This window comes from Heliangelus exortis, chromosome 3 (assembly GCF_036169615.1).
Source record: "Heliangelus exortis chromosome 3, bHelExo1.hap1, whole genome shotgun sequence".
Classification (NCBI taxonomy): domain Eukaryota; kingdom Metazoa; phylum Chordata; class Aves; order Apodiformes; family Trochilidae; genus Heliangelus; species Heliangelus exortis.
Genome location: NC_092424.1, coordinates 109,693,951 through 109,713,330, shown reverse-complemented (window position 1 = coordinate 109,713,330; position 19,380 = coordinate 109,693,951). Strand labels below are relative to the sequence as shown.

The 19,380-nt window shown below is 43.3% G+C and overlaps 1 protein-coding gene across 1 annotated transcript; it reads right to left on the bottom strand.

The window, feature by feature from the left end:
• Positions 1 to 1,201: 1,201 nt before the first annotated feature.
• Positions 1,202 to 7,260, bottom strand: LOC139795578 (opsin-5-like). Its single transcript, XM_071742504.1, has 4 exons — positions 7,102 to 7,260; positions 3,616 to 3,909; positions 2,725 to 3,056; positions 1,202 to 1,637 (listed from the first exon to the last, which is right to left on the bottom strand). The coding sequence occupies exons 1-4, from the start codon at positions 7,172 to 7,174 to the stop codon at positions 1,287 to 1,289; spliced, it is 1,050 nt and encodes a 349-aa protein (XP_071598605.1). The 5' UTR covers positions 7,175 to 7,260; the 3' UTR covers positions 1,202 to 1,286.
• Positions 7,261 to 19,380: the final 12,120 nt, after the last annotated feature.

Genomic DNA, 19,380 nt, shown 5'->3' with positions numbered 1-19,380 from the left:
GTGCTGTTGCAGGATGTTGCACAGGGGAGACCTCATCGCTCTCTACAACTCCCTGAAAGGAGGTTGTAGCGAGGTGGGAGTTGGTCTCTTTTCCCAGACGACTTTCAACAAGACAAGAGGACACAGTCTTAAGTTGTGCCAGGGGAGATTTAGGTTAGATATTAGAAAGAATTTCTTTATGGAGAGGGTGATCAGGCAATGGAATGGACTGCCTGGTGAGGTGGTGGATTCTCCGTCCCTGGAGACGTTTAAAAAGAGCCTGGATGTGGCACTCAGTGCCATGGGCTGGGAACTGCACCGGTGGGTCAAGGGTTGGACTTGATGATCTCTGAGGTCCCTTCCAACCCGGCTAATTCTATGATTCTATGATTCTATGTGCTTTACCCTGAACCAGCAAACTGTTCCCTGTGGCAGTCGTGTCAGTGCTCCAGCCAGGTGAAGCAGTGAGAGCCAGGACTGTACCTGCAAACTTACTTCCAGGCAGGTTGTCCTGGGGACATCTTTTGCTGTGCCATACAGACTTCCAGAAAACAAATGCTTGGACAGCTTTCTTGGTAGAGGAGTTGTTACACCTCAGCAAGCCACAGCTTAACTGCACAATTCCTTTTGCTAAAAGATTCCTTCACTTGTGCTATCTGTGAAATGCAGAAAGCATCTTTCACTGACTGCCACATTCCCACCTAACTTCTTCAGTCTAAGGCTGCTCAATGCCTGCTTGAGGTTGTGTTCTGAGGAGCTGGAACTGTCCCTCTGACAGAGCTGTAGATCTCCATAAAGACACTTCAATAGCAGCCACTTTAGGATCTTTTCCTGGCAGTGAATATTTCTTGCTACCCATATGGTTTTCTGGCAAGCTACACTCTCAGCTGTGTTTATTTGGTAACGCTTTGGGTTCAACCTACTGTTCTCTCTGATGGCTGACAGAGCCAAGAGTTTGCAGATAGATTGCACTAAGAAGTCAAAAGTGTAACAACGACATTAAAAAAACAAAATAATAAATCCTCTTAATTATAGCTGTTTCCCTGAAAATGAAGTTAGTTTATATGCTTTTATATTTAATACATAAATCTCTAAAGTGGAAATTTTTGGAAATAAAAAAAAAAAAAAAGCATTTTTGCCGTTGTGCAGCCTAAAGACAATATTTGAGAGCTGCTTAAAAATAGAAGCTTAAACCCTTCTAGTTGAGCTAAGAGATGCAGTGACAACACCACGTGCTGCCTTCCTCCTCCTTTGGACCCAGGACTGAGCCCCACTTCCCACCTGCGACGCGAAACCCCCGCAGGGCTTCAGCTGGTGGCAGCTCCCTGGTTCTCCAGCTTTGCAGCTGAGGAGGGACGAGCGTTGTCTCTCCCACTCCACATCATCAGCACGGGGTTTTCAGCAGAGCTGTTGGTGCTGAAGAAATGAACTTGCCAGCCACAGCAGCAGCACTGCAGCTGTTTGATTTCCTGGCGGAAAGTTTTGCTGAAGACGTAGTAGATGAAGGGGTTGTAGGCCGTGGAGGATTTGGCAAACAGACAAGGCAGCAGCGTGAGGATGGGCTGGAGGGAATTGCTGGAGTTAAATATGGACCAGAAGCTGGCTGCTGCATATGGTGTCCATGAGCTCAGGAACCCAACTGAGATGAGCACGGCCATCTGAAAGGGAAACAGGGCTTCAGTTCCTTGCCTGGGGCAACTGGGCTGGTGAGCACAGATCCTATGAGGAGAGGCTGAGGGAGCTGGGGGTGTTCAGCCTGGAGAAGAGGAGGCACAGGGGAGACCTCATCACTCTCTACAACTCCCTGAAAGGAGGTTGGAGCCAGGGGGGGGCTGGGCTCTTTTCCCAGGCAACTCTCAGCAAGACAAGAGGGCACAAGAGGTCTCAAGTTGTGCCAGGGGAGGTTTAGGTTGGACATTAGAAAGAATTTCTTTCTGGAGAGGGTGATCAGCCATTGGAATGGGCTGCCCAGGGAAGTGGTGGATTCTCCATCCCTGGAGATATTTCAAAAGAGCCTGGATGTGGCACTCAGTGCCATGGGCTGGGAACTGCAGTGGGAGTGGATCAAGGGTTGGACTTGATGATCTCTGAGGTCCCTTCCAACCCAGCCAATTCTATGATTCTTGGCTTGCACTGACTGGGTCTGATACTCAGGCACAACACCTGAAGCTGTGTGTCTGTTGTGTTGTGATGTGGCACAGGTAACACTGCACAGCACATATCTGCTCCTATTCCCACTCAGCCTCGAGAAAACTTGGGTCAATTCTGCTTTTTCATCAAAAAATGAGCAACTAAACTGCTTATTTGAAAAAATATTATATTAAAAAATGCTTGCATATAGGATTTCTGTGCAGCTCTCACTCAGGATAGCCACTTTAAAATACCTGGGATGACAGAACAAGTCCTCCTCTCTAACTGTAATGTGTCTGGATTCAACAGCTCCAGCAGCATGACTGGAAATAGAGGTTCATGAAAATTATGGGTGCAACTGCCTAAAGAAGGTTTAACAAGCTGCATCATACCTATGATATATAATCATATATCAACAACCAACTAAGGGACAGGGATGCCAGGAGCCTTCTGCTCCTCTGAGGAGTGCAACGTATGGAGGAGACTGGAAATGCATCTCTGTCTTTGGTCAGTGCCAGACACAGGCAATGAGAGTTCATCACAAACAAAGCATAAGCAGAGTCAGTTCTCTGCAGGCTCCTGATTCCTGATTCCAATATCCTAGGGATAACTCACCAGTGTCAGCTTCCTCTCCAGTTTAGCTGCATTAGGGATCCTGTCAATATTCTGGATCTCTTGGTATGCTTTATGAACTTTCCAGGCAATCCCCAAGTAACAGGCAACGATGGTCAGTGCAGGCAAGACTGTGCACAGGAGGAACATGCTCAGGATGAATGAAAAGCCATTGGAGGAGTTGTGGAACTTGCTCCAGGCTATTGTACAAGAGATCCCAAATGGCTCAGGGCCATAGTAGCCCCAACCTACCAAGGGCAAAATGGCCCAGAGCAGGGAGTAGAGCCAGATGAAAGTTATCAAGATGCGAACAGTGTTCTTGGTGATTTTGTTACCTGCAAGAAAGAGGAAGAGCAAGAATATATGAATCTCATCTCAGCCATGTGTTTTTTTGCCATAACTTCTTCTCCAGCAGGATGGTGTCTACAAATATACTTGGGTTGCTGCTGCAATTCCCTAATCTTTGGTCTTGAGAAACGTAACAGAGAGAATCTATGGATAAGGTGAGACCTCGGTGCTGATCTAAATTTGGTATGTCAGGCAACTTAAAAGATCAAGTTGATCCAAAATGTACTGTGCTTCCAGCCCAGGGACGCCACAAGTACTTCCTCTCAAGTTTCAGTATATCTGCTTGCACATAAAGAGGAAAAAAAGAGTTCAGAAAAAAAATTGGGCTCTGTACCCTCAGGTAGTTCCACTTGATATTATTGAGAAGCTTCACTGTTTAATAAGGAATTTAATCTGGGAACATTAGAGGTTTGATATGTGATAAAAGCTGAGGCTAATTCCTACAGTTATTGAACTGATACTCTGTGCCACATTCAGCAAAGTGCCTCTCTGACCATAATCACCCAAATTCACCCTTATGAGTTTACCAGAGATATAATTACTTACTGTTAGATTTGGATGAATGGGTAACAAGGAATCGAATCACAGCCATGGCACACAGGGTCATCATGCTGCAGACCCCAAAAAGGAAACCCATCAGGGCATAATACACGCAGGAGGCATCTCCTCCCAGCCAAGCATGGTTCCAGGCAGATGCAATGGCCAGTGGATACATGCTGATTGCCATCCCAATGTCTGCTACTGCCAAGTTGATTGTCAGCAGCTCCGGTGACTTGAGGAGGGACGAGCGCTTCACGGCTGTAGCAAGGACGGCTGAATTTCCAAGAATGGTCAGGATGGCTGGAAGGGAAGAAGCAGCACAGACAGTAATATCACACAGTTAACACAGCTGTGAAATGCTTCTCCATACAGTGGGGAAAATGCCAGTTGTCAGCCTGGGATTAAAGTTTAGCAGACAGGACAGACTGGAAGACGAGGCAGAATTCAGCATCTCCCAGGCTAACACTGTCTTGTGATGATGCTCTGAAAACACCTCCCTGTGTATCTGCTGTGCCCTGCTGTCACCACCTGGACAGAGAAACCCAGGGAGATTCAGACTGGACCCCCTTGCTTTCTAAACTCCTCAGAGAGGAGTCTTCATGCAGCTGGATCCAACCTTAGTCTCAGACCTGGCCCTCCCAGAGAGAGTGATTGAAATGTTTCATTCTGAGGAAATGCTCGACCACCAGATACTCCTTGAGCAGATTAAAGTGAAAGGACACTCAAGGTCTCTATTTGAACATTAGTTTTAATTAGAGCCATAGAACAAATACTAATACTTCAATAATTATATATGCTTGAGCTACACAATCCATACAGGGTGATGCCTAGATTATAGAAGTCACAGCACGTATGTGTTCAAGCTGCACAACCTGGAAAAAATGTTGTAAGCCTTGAATTAGTTAATGATTTTAGGAAGGAAAAGAGAGAGGATGAGAGAGAGAAAGACCAGGTCAGATGGAGCCTTGAGCAACCTTATTTAGTTGGGGTTGGAACTAAATGATCTGTAAGGTCCCATCCACCCCTAGCCACTCTATGATTCTGTACAGGAAGAAGAAAAGTTAGACAGATCCACTTTGATTTTTCTTGGGTCATATTCCCACTTCTCCTTCCAAATGAAGAACTGTCCAACTTCTGTGTTCCTTTTCTCTCCTCTCATACCCTCCAATTCCCAAAACCTTCCCTCTTTGCAACAAATCTTCCCAGCAGAAGTGTCCTGGGCTCTGAGCTGCCTTGACAGTCAACGTATGCTGGTCAAGCAGCTGAGAATCACAGTGTGCTGTCATTTAAACACCCACACTGCTCTGGTGGTCTCTGAGTGCAGTGAGACAGACACAGGGATTTATTTGACAGAGGAATGCAACAGACCAGAGACTGCTTTGCAAAAGGACATGTCAGACATGCATTATTCAGACATGCCATAGGGCTGCAAAGCATTCATGACAACGGTATCAAAAGTACATGTAGCAAACAACTAATTTTTTTTCTTTTCTTTCAAGTCAACGTAGTGCTGGAGCTACATTTTGATCAAAGATTTTCCTGAGAAGGTGTCCTCTAACCTAAGAAGGGAAGTAGGGAAACAGGAAAAGGGCTCTGTCATGTTGCCTCACTGCTGTGAAAGCAGAAAGGCTGCTTTTGCTCACAGACACCATGTAATAAAATGCCCACAGAGGAATTGAATAAAGACACGTGCAACAAAATTGAATAAGTAGAATCAGAGAATTTTCAGGGTTAGAAGGGACCTTTAAGATCACCTCATTCCAACCCCCCTGCCATGGGCAGGGATACCTCCCACCAGATCAGGTTGTTCGGAGCCCTGTCCAGCCTGGCCTTAAAAACTTCCAGGGATGGATGGGGCTTCCACCACCTCTCTGGGCAACCTGTTCCACTGTCTTCAGGGTGAAGAACTTCTTCCTAACTTCCAATCTAAATCTCCCCTCCTCTAGTTTGAATCCATTCCCCCATGTCCTATCACTCCCTGACATCCTAAGAAGTCCCTCGCCAGCTTTTTTTGTAGCCCTTTCAGATACTGGAAGGCCACAATAAGGTCTCCTCAGAGCCTTCTTCTCTCCAGACTGATTTTTTTTAATTTATTGTTAAATTTCTTTTTAGAGAAATACCAACTTTAAGTACGTTGGCATAAATCCAAGGATGGGGGCAGAGATGCCAAGAGAAAGCTTTAAACACACCAGAGGTACAAATCTGAGACCCCACATCCCTCATTCATTCACTTGCTAACTGCACACACTCACTTGGCACCTCTGGATATGCTTGAAGAGTTCCCTGAGCTCTCATGAGTTGTACATCTGCACCCACAGAGATGCCCACAGTGGTTTGGCAGAGGACCCCTTGCTGACAGGGAGCAACCTGTAGCTTGGTGGGAAGGGGACTCTCCTGCCAAATGTCAGCCACAGGTTGGGACATCATCAATTCATTTTTTTTCCCAAGAGAGCCCTAACCACTACACAGGAGGTAGGAGTAGCTCTTAATCTTACCAGCAGGATAAACATCCAGGCCCACTTTCTCTTTTACTTTGACAGATACTGTTTCCCTCCATCCCATTGCCTGTCAGGCTGGCACAGGACAAAACTGTGTCCTGCACCTGCATACTTACTTTTTTTTGAGGAAGCATCTGGCATCCTGACTTGCATTAAAAGAAAAACCCTTTGTCATTTTGCAGACAGTGATTTTTCTCCCCCTGGGTGGTACTCTCTGCTGTCAGCACAACTGAGGGGACAGCAGAGGGAAAAGTGTGTAGAAACAGGCATGAGATGTGAAATGCTAAAGCCTGGAATTGCTGCCTAAGCCTTCTCTGTTAGAGCACAGAAAAATCTGTGCTTGTCCTTCTGAGATGCATCTCAATCAGGCTTTTGTAAATGAGCTGAAGGGAGAAAGGGACTGACATCCTAGCAAAATTCAGTTGGACTCCATGCCTAAACCAGTTCTGCTCCTGTCAAAATCAACCCTAATAAACACATCACCTGGGTGCAGGCAACAAAGAGACACGGAAGAAAACACTTAAGTAAAGCCATGCTGGAGCAGGCTGGGACATACCCCTGTTTGTATTTCTTTGTCAATCTGCCTTCAGCAGGGCAATTATCAAAAACTGAGCTGCTATTTGGAAACTCTTTGCTATTTTTATACCAGTTTTCCCTAGTGAGACACAACTGCTCTTCATGGATAATGAATTAGAGTCAGACCCAAGGTGGTCAGGGCTAAGATGCCAGGAGAAGAGGTAGAAAACTTCTTCTGAACAGTTGTGCCACCAGAGATGGCAAATCTTCTGCACTGAGACAAAAGGCTGCAAATCTGAGAGTGATTAATCCTGGCACCCAACTGACTCAAAGGTAACACGCAGGACCCTGTGTGGAAACAGATTTGCTGTCATTTCCCTCCAGCTTCCTCTGGCTGAGAGCAGCAGGGATGGGGCAGCCCCGGTGTGGCTGCTCCTGGGCTTGGAGCAAAAAAGCACAGTGCAGAGGCAGAACTCACCTATGATCAGAAGAAAGACTCCAGCTCCGTAATCCACTGCAGGGTGGAGTTTGGAAATGTATTGCTCCTCCATTGTCCCTGGTGGAAGTGGGTGAAGGGTTTAAATCAGATGCAAAGTGGCTGTAGGGGCAAAGAGATTCTTCTTCATGGCTTGCTGGCTGCAGACGTGAGCCGGGCAGTTGGGTGCTGTCAGGGTGAAGGGACCCTTCTGTCTTCTCCTCTCTCCCTCCCTCTCTTGTGGCAGGGAAAAAGCCTGGAGTGAAAGAAAAGCTCCCTCCCTGGGGAGACAGTGAAAGCCAGGAAGAGCCACTGCCAGGGAGCTCCCGCCTGCCTGGCTGGCAGCATCTCTCCACCCACCCCCTCCTCTCACACCACTCTGCTCCCTGGTTTCTCAGGCATCTTCACAAGGCAAATCCCCTCAGACTGCCATGGCTGAGCACAAACAATTGCTGTTCCACCATCAGCAGCCTTTGGGAAATAAATCCAGGCTGAGGGATCAGGCAGAAGAAGGAAGGTTGGGTGTTTTGTTTTCCAGCTTGATGGGAAATAACCAGGTTGGGGTGGGGGCATCTCTGTGTGGCAGTCCCAGAGGAAAGGGATTTACTGCAGGGGTTCCTCACAACCGAAGTCCCACGACTGAAGGCAGCAGAACTTTCAGAGCTGCTCCAGGGCAGAACTGGAGGATGCTCAGCCCAGTGTGCTGAGCTGCAGAGCAGCACAGTGGAACCAAGCTCTGAGTTCACTCTAGTGATGCTCTAAGTGGTGTTACTTGACAAGAAACAAGAGAAATGCCTCACATCCAGGTTTTCCTTCTCCTTATTATATCTGAGACTTAAATCTTCATAATTGTTTCTGAAGTTTTCTACAAAGAATGCTAAGTTTTGCTCCTGGTTCCAACTATGTGTTACAGGCTCATCTCTGAGGTCTGTAGTTGCAGTGCCATTCAGTTGAATTTTAGCCTGGGCACCACCCAGCCAGTCCACTGAAGAGCTGACCTATTCTGAATTATTTAATTCCAGTACCTGGATATGTTAAGCTGCATTAGCATCATTCTCTGCTTGATCTGTTTCACTCTGTTCAGATATAGGGTATTTTAAGATCCCCAAGAGCAAATAGGCATCTCTTGTGCAACACAGGTGGAATTTAGGCACCTAAGTATCACAGTACTAGCCTGAATTCTGAAATCCTTTGGAATCTGAGAGACTTTAAAAGCTTTGAGTTTCACCAGAAAGCAAAAGTGGCCATGAACAGATATGCTGCCACCTAAGCTTTGGTGCATGTGCCCTGCTGAAGCTGTCTTGGATTTACACACCAGGGATCCCTCCACTGAAGACTTTGAAGAATTTTATTCAGCAACCAAGCCCACGCAACACAACACGAACAGCACAGGGCTCAGGAGTATTCTCAGCCTTCTCAAAAGGATAGGATAAAGGCACTGATGCCCTAAAAGCTTAGCCAGCCTCCATGAAACAGAGAAATCAGTTCCCTCCTCTGGTTTTGGAGCCTCAAATAACAAGTTTTTCCTGCAAGACTGTTTTATTCTGCAAGTTATAGATGGTTTGGGGTGAAGAAAATGGCATAACAGGGAGATGCTTTCTTCTCCACTTGAAGCTGGATTGCTTCACACCTGAGTCACAAGATTGGAGGGAGAAAAAAAACAAATTGATGTCTGACTCTCTAGTAAGGTGCTGAAGGGAGCTCTTGTTCCAAAAGTTATTAATGCAGTTTGCAATTAACTGCCATGGCTTGAAAAACAAAAATGCAGAGGTAATTTTGCTTCAGTATTGGCCACTAGCTACAGCTTCAAAGTGACCCAGTCTCACTCAAGGTGTAGTTATCACTTCAGAGAAACAAAAAAAAATTAATAAAATAGTTATCACTTCAGAGAAACAAAATTCCTGTACCTGGAGCTAGCTGTGGCTCCATATCAGGATCCCACCCTGGCAGCATGCTGGGTCTTAGGAGTTTTGTAAATCTGCCTCTCCCACTGAACTGAGAAGCTGGGTGCCAAATTCAAGCACTAGTTCTGCTGTCACAGACAAAATCTGTATTTTTAAAAGAGACTGAGCTCTAGGACAGAGTTAGGTAGTTAAGATCTAGCAGAAGAGATCAGAGAGGGAATGTCTCTTATTCTATCTGAGAATGGACACTGCAGCTCATGCTGCTACCACCGTGGAGATTTCAAGAGATGCTACAACCCAATGACTCCCATCCTCAGGGACCACTTCCCTGTGCAAAGTTACTTCTAATCCAAGGCTGACTTACATGTAGCCAGCTCGAGTGTTTCTCAAAAATTCCCCCAACCTGTTCCCCATCACTCCAAAGTCAGTAGAAGCACACTGGTGTCTGCTTTTATTCGTGGCATAGACAAGCACTAGGAGATGGAACAGTCCATTGATTCCTCTCCAGAGCTTATAAAATGCTAATTCAATGGCAGAAATTGCTGGCCTTAAAAAAATGAAGAGATAAGACAAAATGGCTGTGGGGAATCTGTTTAAACAGGACAACTAGGAAGACATGAGTTATGTGTGGAGGGAAGAAAAAATAGGAAGTACAGACTTTGACTCTTCTCTAGGTGCAGAGAGAGTGATATTCCAATCACCAGAGCACACAGAATCACAGAGGCTGGAAATCACCTCTGAAAATCAGAGAGCTCAAGCCCACTTCTCAGAAGAGTATCAGCTACAGCAGATTGCTGAAGGGTGTATCCAGCTGAGTTTTGCAGCTCCCCATGGATGGAGACTCCACAACAGGACAACTTGTTCCAGTGTCCCTTTGTGGTATCAGTCAAAGTCTCATAGAATTTATGAATAAAAATGCCACCTAACTCAAGAAACCAAGCATCTGCTCATTAGATGTTCAGTACAGATGTTCTTCAACAAATGTTCCTTGGCAGAACATCCAGCTAAATACCTCTTGCTATTCTCAAAAGGCTTTTGCTTCTCAAGCCTTGGGTGTATGAGCAAGTGAGCATCAGTTTAGCCTAGGAATGTAGGATATGTACCACAGTAATTACAAAATGAAGTTGATCTATCTGAAAAGGCTAAAAATTTACAGAGATGAGCTCTCAAAAATATTCCCAATAAGGAGAATCTAAAATAGCTTGGTCAAATCAGTGTAGTCAGTTCAAGAAAGAGAGGTTAGCATTTGATCCCAGTTTGAGAGAGAAATATCTGCTAGAGTCAGCAATGGACACAGTAAATCCCGTGACAGAAAGCAGAATATCACTGCATTCTGATATTAATCCAGTGTAGTGCATAAAAAACCACAGTATTGGTAAATTAAACTATGCCAGATCACCACAAAGATGCTGGAATTCCACTGTTCACCTTATTAAATTCCCAGAAGAGCTGCTGACACTTTTTTGGGCTCAGCCAAAGTCATCCTCAGGCACAAGTCAACTCAAACACACCCAGGTCCATTCCCAATAGGCAATGAGGACATTAGTTTTGAGGACAAAGTGACACTGTTTAGTTCCCTGGAACAGATGTTGCCCCTGAGTTTAGCTTTAATCCTGGCTACAAACATTTAGCTGAGCAGTAGATCCTCCAGGTGCAGTCATTAGATGAGAGGTGACTGGTTTAAAGAGTTGGTAGTGCTCAAATAGAGCTTATAGTTCTGACAAAGAAAATTCTTTGTAAAACTCCCCAGCCTCCACTGTGTTGTCAGCACACCTACTGTATCTTTTTTGGCCTTTCTTGATGAAAACATGACAGAGGGCTCAGTTCAAGAAGACTGATGTCACCCAATTCAAGCCAGATCTCCTGCTTCCCCACTTGTTGCATGCTCTATCCTCTCACTACAGAAACAAAATACTAAATGACTACAGGCAGGCAAAGAGAAACCAGAGGCAAGATTAAAACTTTTTGCTGAGAAATTAACTACTCCCTGGAGACCCCCTTGGCTGCACCAGGAGCCTGGTCCTCTTCCAGTTTTTGTGGCCACCTTAGATTACACTGTGTGGATATTTCATGCTGGTTTAGATGGCATTTCATTTATTGTGAAACCCTGAATTTAGCATTCAGATGGGGTAGGATTACATCAACTGTCCAGTTATGAAATGGAAGAAAATAAAATAAATTATTAAAACCAGAAGAGTTGACTGATCCTAAATCCAGTGTATTATTCATGTATCATTTAACAATAGCAAGCTGAACCCAGCAATATCTTTCTGCATGTCAAACCAATCCAAATTTGCTGTTTACAACAACAGCACAGTCAAGGTTCATAAGTCTTGACAGGCTGAATTTTGGGGGATCAAATTTTAGAATTGTTTTGTGAAACTTGACTTCAATTTAAGAAAGTGCTCTTTAAATTAGACAGATAAAAGAGTGAAGCTGCCACCTACTCCTTTCTGAAAGGTTATGTGAAACTTAGGGCAAAAAATGAATTCACTATGAAACCATTTATACATATTTGACAGAAGTATATCCATATCTACAAAACAAATTTCTGTTGTTGATGTAGAACAAGGTAGGGGTTGAGTAATTACTTGGTGCTACCAAGTTAGAGCATCCTACAACTTTATTCTTCCTTACCACAGGGAAAAAAACCTAGAAGAACCAAAAAAACCAAACCTGTAAGAACAAGGGAATTGTTCTGGATTATCAGTTTGCCACTATGTGGTAGTTCATTTTGCAGAGATAACATTTCTCAAAATTTGGATCTGTTTGGACCAAGAATATCTGGTTTGGTACTATATCCAACCCCTAACTTTCTGTGATTCTGTGGTTCTGTCACATCAATGTCAATGGAGAGGATCATGAATTTACGTCCATATCTGCACAGAATTAATTTATATTGAATATGGTCACATAGCATTTAGAAGAAGAGTATGGCTTTGTTAATTTAGTTTATTTATGGCTGCACTGTCCAGATCTTCACTTCTGTGAAGGCTTTGAAATTTCAAGCTGAGCAGGGTACTGCTAACAGTTTGGGCAGTCTGGGTACCTTCTCCTTTCTTCAGGACCAAACTACCATCATATACCCTCAAGTGTTAACAAATGCCACATTTCTCAAACTGCTTGAAGGAGATGACACCATCACATTGCCCAGGAATTCCTGCAGCTTTCCTCTATTTAACTCTTAGGCTATTTCTTCAGTCTTACTTTTGGAAGCTCATCTTTGAGCTGAGCCCTCCAGCTGAGCTTTCACCTCCATTTCTGACCAGAATCAGCATTCAGCTGAACTCCCAGAGTCTGCCCATGAAGCTGTATGTTTTCAACAACCAAACTTGTTCAAGCTGGTATTTGCAACCTCAAGCACAGTCATTTGTAAATTGCTTCCTTCTGGATGCCTGCACTGACTTGCATGTTATTTCCTGAGGTGTTATTTACAAAGTTTAATTTGGTCTAGGGACAGTAACATCCCCAGCTTCCCTCTGCTGAACGTAGCTGCCCCCTTGAAGAATCCATTGGATTTCTCTTTCACTAAAATCATTTTTACATCTAGTAAAACCATTTTTACATCTAATAAAACCATTTTTACATCTAATAAAACCATTTTTACATCTAATAAAACCATTTTTACATCTCAGCTGCTGGTTAACCCAGTCAAAGTGAGCACAGCTCTCCACCATACAACTAAAGGGTCAGCAGGAAGACTTGACCTGAAGCTGTTATTCTAGAAGGTGTTTGACCCCAGAGCAGAAAATGAAGACCTACAAGACCATCTTGTAGGCATAGGACTGAAAGATTATTTTAAGACTCTTTACATCACTTTTATTCTTCATTTTTAAGAAGAAACTACTGGCAGTTTGAGGTGAGGACAAAGAGCACTTTAACATTAAATGAAAGACCAGTGATTGAGCTACAAGGAAACAAAAATTTGCACCTCTTCCATCCCTAGGACTAGTAAGTATAGCACAGAACTAAACCCAGAAGCTCATATTTACTGAACAACAATGTCATCTTTTGTCTGGTAGCTAAAAAACATTATTACTCATTTCTGGTGAAAAGGAGAGGACAAGATGTAGAGCTGTAAGGAAAGTCACATGTGGAGTTTAGATGTGCTGGGTCCCTAAGTCTTTTCAACAGGTTGCCCTCTCAGAGACAACTTTTCTTGGAGTTGTTCTTCACAGTCCCACAATTTGGAAAATGAAAACAAGACAAAGAAAGCAGAAAGAAGCACGAGGTGGGAAGGGAAAGACAGTAATGAGACAGGAAAAGGTTAATTCAGCTTGCAAGTATGAAGCATTTTATAACCATTCCTTTCAAAGGTGTGGGAAGACAAACACTAATACACTGTGAGTGGAAAGGAAATGGCACCAAAGGTGCTAACATAAAATGAAAACTTGTATTATGTCAGGAAAAGAGAATAAAATTTATTGCCCATGGTATGGAATTTGACAGTGCAAACATGCTCATACTTCAGATGATGACAGTGTTCCCAGACCTCAGTTTAAGAGTAGAATGAACAGCACTAATCCTCTCATTTATAAAGTCTAGAAGACAAATTCATGTCTGCTTATGGTAGATACTGAACAAATATCATGAAGGGATATTTGCTTCTAGTTTAAGCCATTTTTCAACCATTAATTAATTTGAGTTTTTGGTGGCAAGCTCCACTGAAATTTTCCTTTGCATTTTGGTCCTGCACTCCTTAAAATCATGGTTTCTCTGTGCCATTCAGACCATGGGGAAAAGCCATACAGTTGGTAGAATGAACCACCAAGAACTCTACTACCAAAAGAATATCAGCAGTAGCTCTGCATCATCTCTGCACCCCTCTAGGCAGCCTGCATGCAGGAGCACAGCTAAAGAGAAAGAGGAGGTGGGGGGTGATGCATTGCAGCCCCTCTACACACCTGAGCAGACTGAATCACCTGAGACTCCCCGGTTCTGTGGCAACAGGGACCTGAGTGTTGGTGATCCTGATCCTAAGCTCAGGATTGTCCTGGAAGCAGCAAAATAGTAATCATGCCACTGGGAGAGACATCAGAAAGGGATCACAGTTTGTATGTTTGGAGCCAAACCTGCTCAGTTCCCTACAGACTGGAAGCAGCAAAACCAACTTCAGGAGAGGAGTCTTCCAAGCTTCAGGAGAGGTCCCAGTTCTGCTCCTTGTCTCTTTTCCATATGACCTAGTGCTGATTCCTTCCTCCTTTGAATGACAAAACTCAGTTCTTTCCACTTTGTTGGGAAATCCAGAACCATTTCCAACAGCACAGGTGAAACTGTTCCTTCTCTTTGTTCTCTAGGTTTGATAGCAGGACAAGGATCTGACAGAACTGAGACAGGACAAACCAGGCTGTGGTGGGGATGGCCACAAATGAGGATTTTTGGCATGGAATGTCCTATGGAATGGCAAACACTGGAGGGTCCTTTTTGAACAGAGGTGTGAAGAGAGTAAAACTCACCCAGTGCTGCCTCTGGTAGAGCACATTAATTGCATTCTTGATTTTGTTGGTGTTGTGTGCTTCATTGCAGGGGAAGAGGGATTTTTTTTAATTTTTTTTTTTTTTTAAGAGTAGCTTGTTAGATGTATTTAAGGGTAACCAGAAGAATAAGAGATAAAAGATCAAAGAATTCTATTACCCTTGGAAACAAAGATGAAATACACACTGATATTCTTCACCCAAGTGGTGTAACTGAGTTGTTGTGATGCCAAGAAGTCCCTGGACATTTTTGGGGGTTTATAAACACTTTCTGCAGGACTGAAGCCCTAAGGCCAAGGTGCACCTGCCTCTGTTCCCTCTTCCAGGTTCTCCACAAAAGCAGGAATACAGCAGACAAGGGATGTGATGCCAAAGCAAGCATGGCTGTGTATCCAGAGCAGACAGAGCAGTCAGTAAAATTCAAGAGTGCAATCATATGGCACTCCAGATGAACACAATGGTGCTGCTCTAGGCCTGCTATTGCCTACTGTGTGACACTCATCATCTTCTTTCTGCCCCTAATTTATTTACTGAAATTGTAAATTTTTCAAAGTCTGGCTGCTCTACTATTTCTGCTCAGTTTCTGGTAACAATGCAGTGCCATTATTGGCTTGTGCCCCTCAGCACCATTGTGATACAACAACAATAGTTTTAAGGAGGCCAATTTTCTTTTAAATTAGGATTTGGCTGATTTTCCTGTTACTGATTTCTAAGTGGACCCACACTGGGAATTCAGACATGCCAGGATTCCAATTTATTTAGAGAAATTTGAAAGAGAGAAATAGCCAAGAGATTGCATCCTGTAAAAATATACTGGAAAATATGAGTGGAAGTTCATGGAGATGCATCTTATGGATGGAAAAGAGCAGGTTTCTTTGTTCAATCTGGAACACAATGTTTAATGGAGAAAGAAGACTTGAAAGATTGGGAAACAGAGGCTCAAGAGAGACTTTATGATAACAAATCTCTTATGAGGTAGGATGGAGAAGACAAAACCTCTGTTCTGCAATCAGCTGTGGTGGCAGCACTTTTTAAATGACCCTGTTGAGGACAGCATTCAGCAGAGCTGCCTGCCCAGCAACTACTCATGCATCAACTCACTGTTAAAGCAACTTCCCTGGATCTTCAGGTGAGGAATATTGCTTGGCTGAGTGAGTTTCAGGGTCCTGAGCAGCAAGGATGGCACCAGAAGCCTAATGTCAGGACTCTGTCATCTTTTGAGGTCTTTATCAAATTTCCATAATCATGTTCAGGTCTCTTTCAGCCTTCAGATTATATTTATGTGAGTGAGAGTGCTCACAGCTTTTCTGTCCTGACTTCATTCCTTTCTATGGCCTTTTGACCTTTTAAACCAAGTAGTATTTAATCCTTGCTATAAAAATCTTCCAGGTATCAAGCTGGCTGTAGATATGTCACAGATGAGGATTGTCAAGCAAAGAAGAGCAACTCCTGCACTGTCTTCTTGATATTATTAGATATTAGGCACCAGCATTTTCATTGCTTCTGTTTTCCAAGTTAACTGAGCTGCAGCTCCATGTTGCTTTTGGAGAGCATATCCCACACCTCTGTGTTGGAAGGTGCTTTAGGCTTCCAGTACTTGACTCCCTCTTTGCAGCAGTGTGAAATGCCCTTTGCAGGGATATAAGACATCATCTAAGTTACAAAAAAAAAAAAAAAAAAAATAAATAAAATTCCCACCAGTGTTATTAACTTGCAGTCAGGTGCTCTGCTTATTGTTCTTGATACTTGAAAGGAAATAAAAGTGGGGTGAGGGGCTGAGTTAAATATTTAGTGGATATTCCTGTATTTGCACAGAGAAGCTTTCAGCTATTTGCCTCATATTTAAGCATATTTTGCTAATATTGAGTTATCCCTCTGATTCCCTTCCAAGGGACACTCTATAGGGAAAAACTAGCAGGGAGACAAAAGAGCTAAGGAAAGCTGTGCACCACTGCAGCCCTCTTCATCTCTAGGTGGGTATGACACAAATGTTGTACATTAGAAAAAAATATTGTCTCACTTTTAGGGCAGTGTTGCAGATTATTCCATAATAGCCCGTGCTTAAAAACAGCAACTGTGACTGCACTTTCTGCACTAAATTACCCTGAAAACACAGAGATGAACCCAGCCTCAGAAAAAAACAAAACCCAAACATCAACACTCTTGTGGCAAGGACCCTGGGGAGTGCTGGGTTCAGTCCCTTTCCTCGCCACAGTCTTGCTGTCTGTTTTTTTGGAAAGTGATTAAATCTTCCCATGCCTTAACACCCAAAAATTAAACTATGGATGTCAATAAAGCTTTCTGCTTCTTTTTTCAACCCTTTAAATTCGTGGCAGAGTTCTGGCTTGTGCAAAGCATCGTTCTCTCAGGCACTATCTGGACATGATCCAAAGGACAGCAAAGTCTGGACATGACTCAAAGGTGCCCCAGGGACCATCCCTGGTGGGCAGTTTCCCTCCTGTGCTGTGAGACAAGAAGGTTCAGGTGCAAGAAAGCATCACCTGCCCTCCTGCTCAGGGCACAGATAATGCCTTATTTTACTCACATAAGCATAGAGAGAAGACAAAAAGGGCTTCTTGTTGGCAAATTGATAAACTCACCCAAGCATATGGGGGCACAGGTCCCCATGGCACACTTTGGTTTATCTGGAAGTAGGGATCCTTCCCACTTGGATGATACCAAATGCTCCCAAAGAGCATTTTCTATTCAGTCTGTGTTGCAAACATGTTTGTTTGCTTGTTGACTCTATTTCCTCATTAGGAGAGAATCTCTGTATTCATTCAGAAGGGACAATTCTAGGCCATCTTTGTCCATTATGGTTATTTAGAGGAGCTCTGAAAGCATTAATACAACAAGCATAAAAACCATGAGGTAAATAAAGAACCACAATTATGATGCCTTTTTCACTCATTGTTTTTGTGATACTGACTTGTGACCACATTAATGTGTGGAGATGACAGGACAACATTAATCTATTTTTGCCTGTAACTGAATATATGAATGTTTTTGTCTGTCACATGAACTTAAATGGGTTTTATAACCCTAACATTAGAAGCAAAACTTATTAATTGGCTTGTAGCTGAATATATTAAACCCTGTCTGTCACATGGATTTTATAATCCCAGTATTAGAACAGAATTTATTTCAGCTAAATAAAACCACTTAAAAATTTCAGATCTAGTTCTAACTGATTATCCAGACTACTTCTAGAGTAAATGGTGCAAGACAGGCACTCCTGGTAGAAAAATATGCACCTTTTCTCAATGAGATCAGTTGCCATTTGGAAGCTCCTGTTGACATTACAGAGAGCCCAGAGAGGAGTTTTAAACAAGCCACCTGAATTGAGGTGGGCAGCTTGGTTTGAATTGAATCCTGTCCTGAAATATTTATTTTAGGCAACACAAGAAACCTATAGGAAAGGCTGAACTGGAACTTAGGTGTCTCAGATCTTGAATCAAGGCTTCAAAATTTTTTTTACATTCTCCCTGTTTCTATTGCTACCAAAATCTGAAATTCTTCAGCCCATGCAACAGCCATGACTCCTGTTTGCTGTTTAAAATGAAAAAGTACTTCAGCTGTCCAACTTAATTTGTATTATTTTCCCAAAGCTTTTAAATTACCAGTTTCCTCCTGTAGAAACATGTTCAGGACAATTAGTAGATGAATGCTCTCAGTTTGACTGTGAAAGTCATATCCCAGACAGCTGGACAACAGGGAAATACAAGTTTGTCACTTTGTTGTAGCAGAAAATTGTTAGAATCTGTAAGGCTCTGCTAGTAATGCATTAGCACGTTCTCTGAGGCATTCTCCAGGTACAAAAGAGTAATCTTTCCCAGAAACTGATAAGGAAGATCAGAGCAGTGGGGTGAGTAGAAGTATAAATATTGCAAAAATGCCCACAATGCCACAAAAATAAGAGAAGTCCTTAAACCTTCATATATTCTCTCTGAAGTCTTCACTTGCCCCAAAAGCTACAATATCTCTTCATGCTACTTATTGGTGATTAATAAAGTTTCAATACAGTTCCATAATGTGTTTCCTCTTTTAGTTCTCCCTCATGTAAGGGACATTTCTGCTTGTCTGGCAGAGAGGAAGAACATGCATTTCTATCCCAAAAGTTCAGTTTTAATTCTTATCAAAGGTACTTTTCAGCCCCTTCATTACCAGAGGTAGTTTGTTTAATCCACCAGGCTTGCCTCTGAGATGTAGGGTTCGGAATGGTCAGATGATGAAATAACAGAGATTGGGTATCAGGGAAACAGTTATTGATGGATTCACATTTTGGTTACTGTCCTGTAAATGTTATTTATCCACAGGCAACTCCTGCAGCACAGATACAGATTCCCTCCATATGGAACATCATCCCACCTGGCTGATGGATGGAAGTGACCTGCCCTTCACAGATAGTCATGAGAACCTCTGTAACCAGAAAAAAATAGACTCCTTAACTTACTCCTGTCTCTGATGAACCAGCTGACCAGACTAGTAAGGCTCTTTCAGGAAGGTGGCCAAGACTCAAATTGGATGGAGAAGTTGTTTATAAATCACAGCCTCTGATGAGATGGACAAAAGAATTAGTTACTGATTGCCATGATAATGAAGACTGAGATCAACCAAAGCAGAGAAAACCCAGGTTCCAAGGGAAAAGATTGTTGTGCTGATATCTACCAGAACAGAATATCCTTTACAACTGAGTGAGCCCCCATAGAATCATATGTAGCAGGACAAACCTCTTCTATGGATGCGGTGCTCCAAGGTCCAACCAGATGTCCCAGTAGAATCTCACAAATGGTGCTCTAACTAGCCTGGATCAGTGCTACTACTCCAAAGGTGACCAACCAACCACCCACTGGCTACACCAGGTGTGAGCCTTTTATTGGCCCCCCCTAATCCTGCTCATGCGC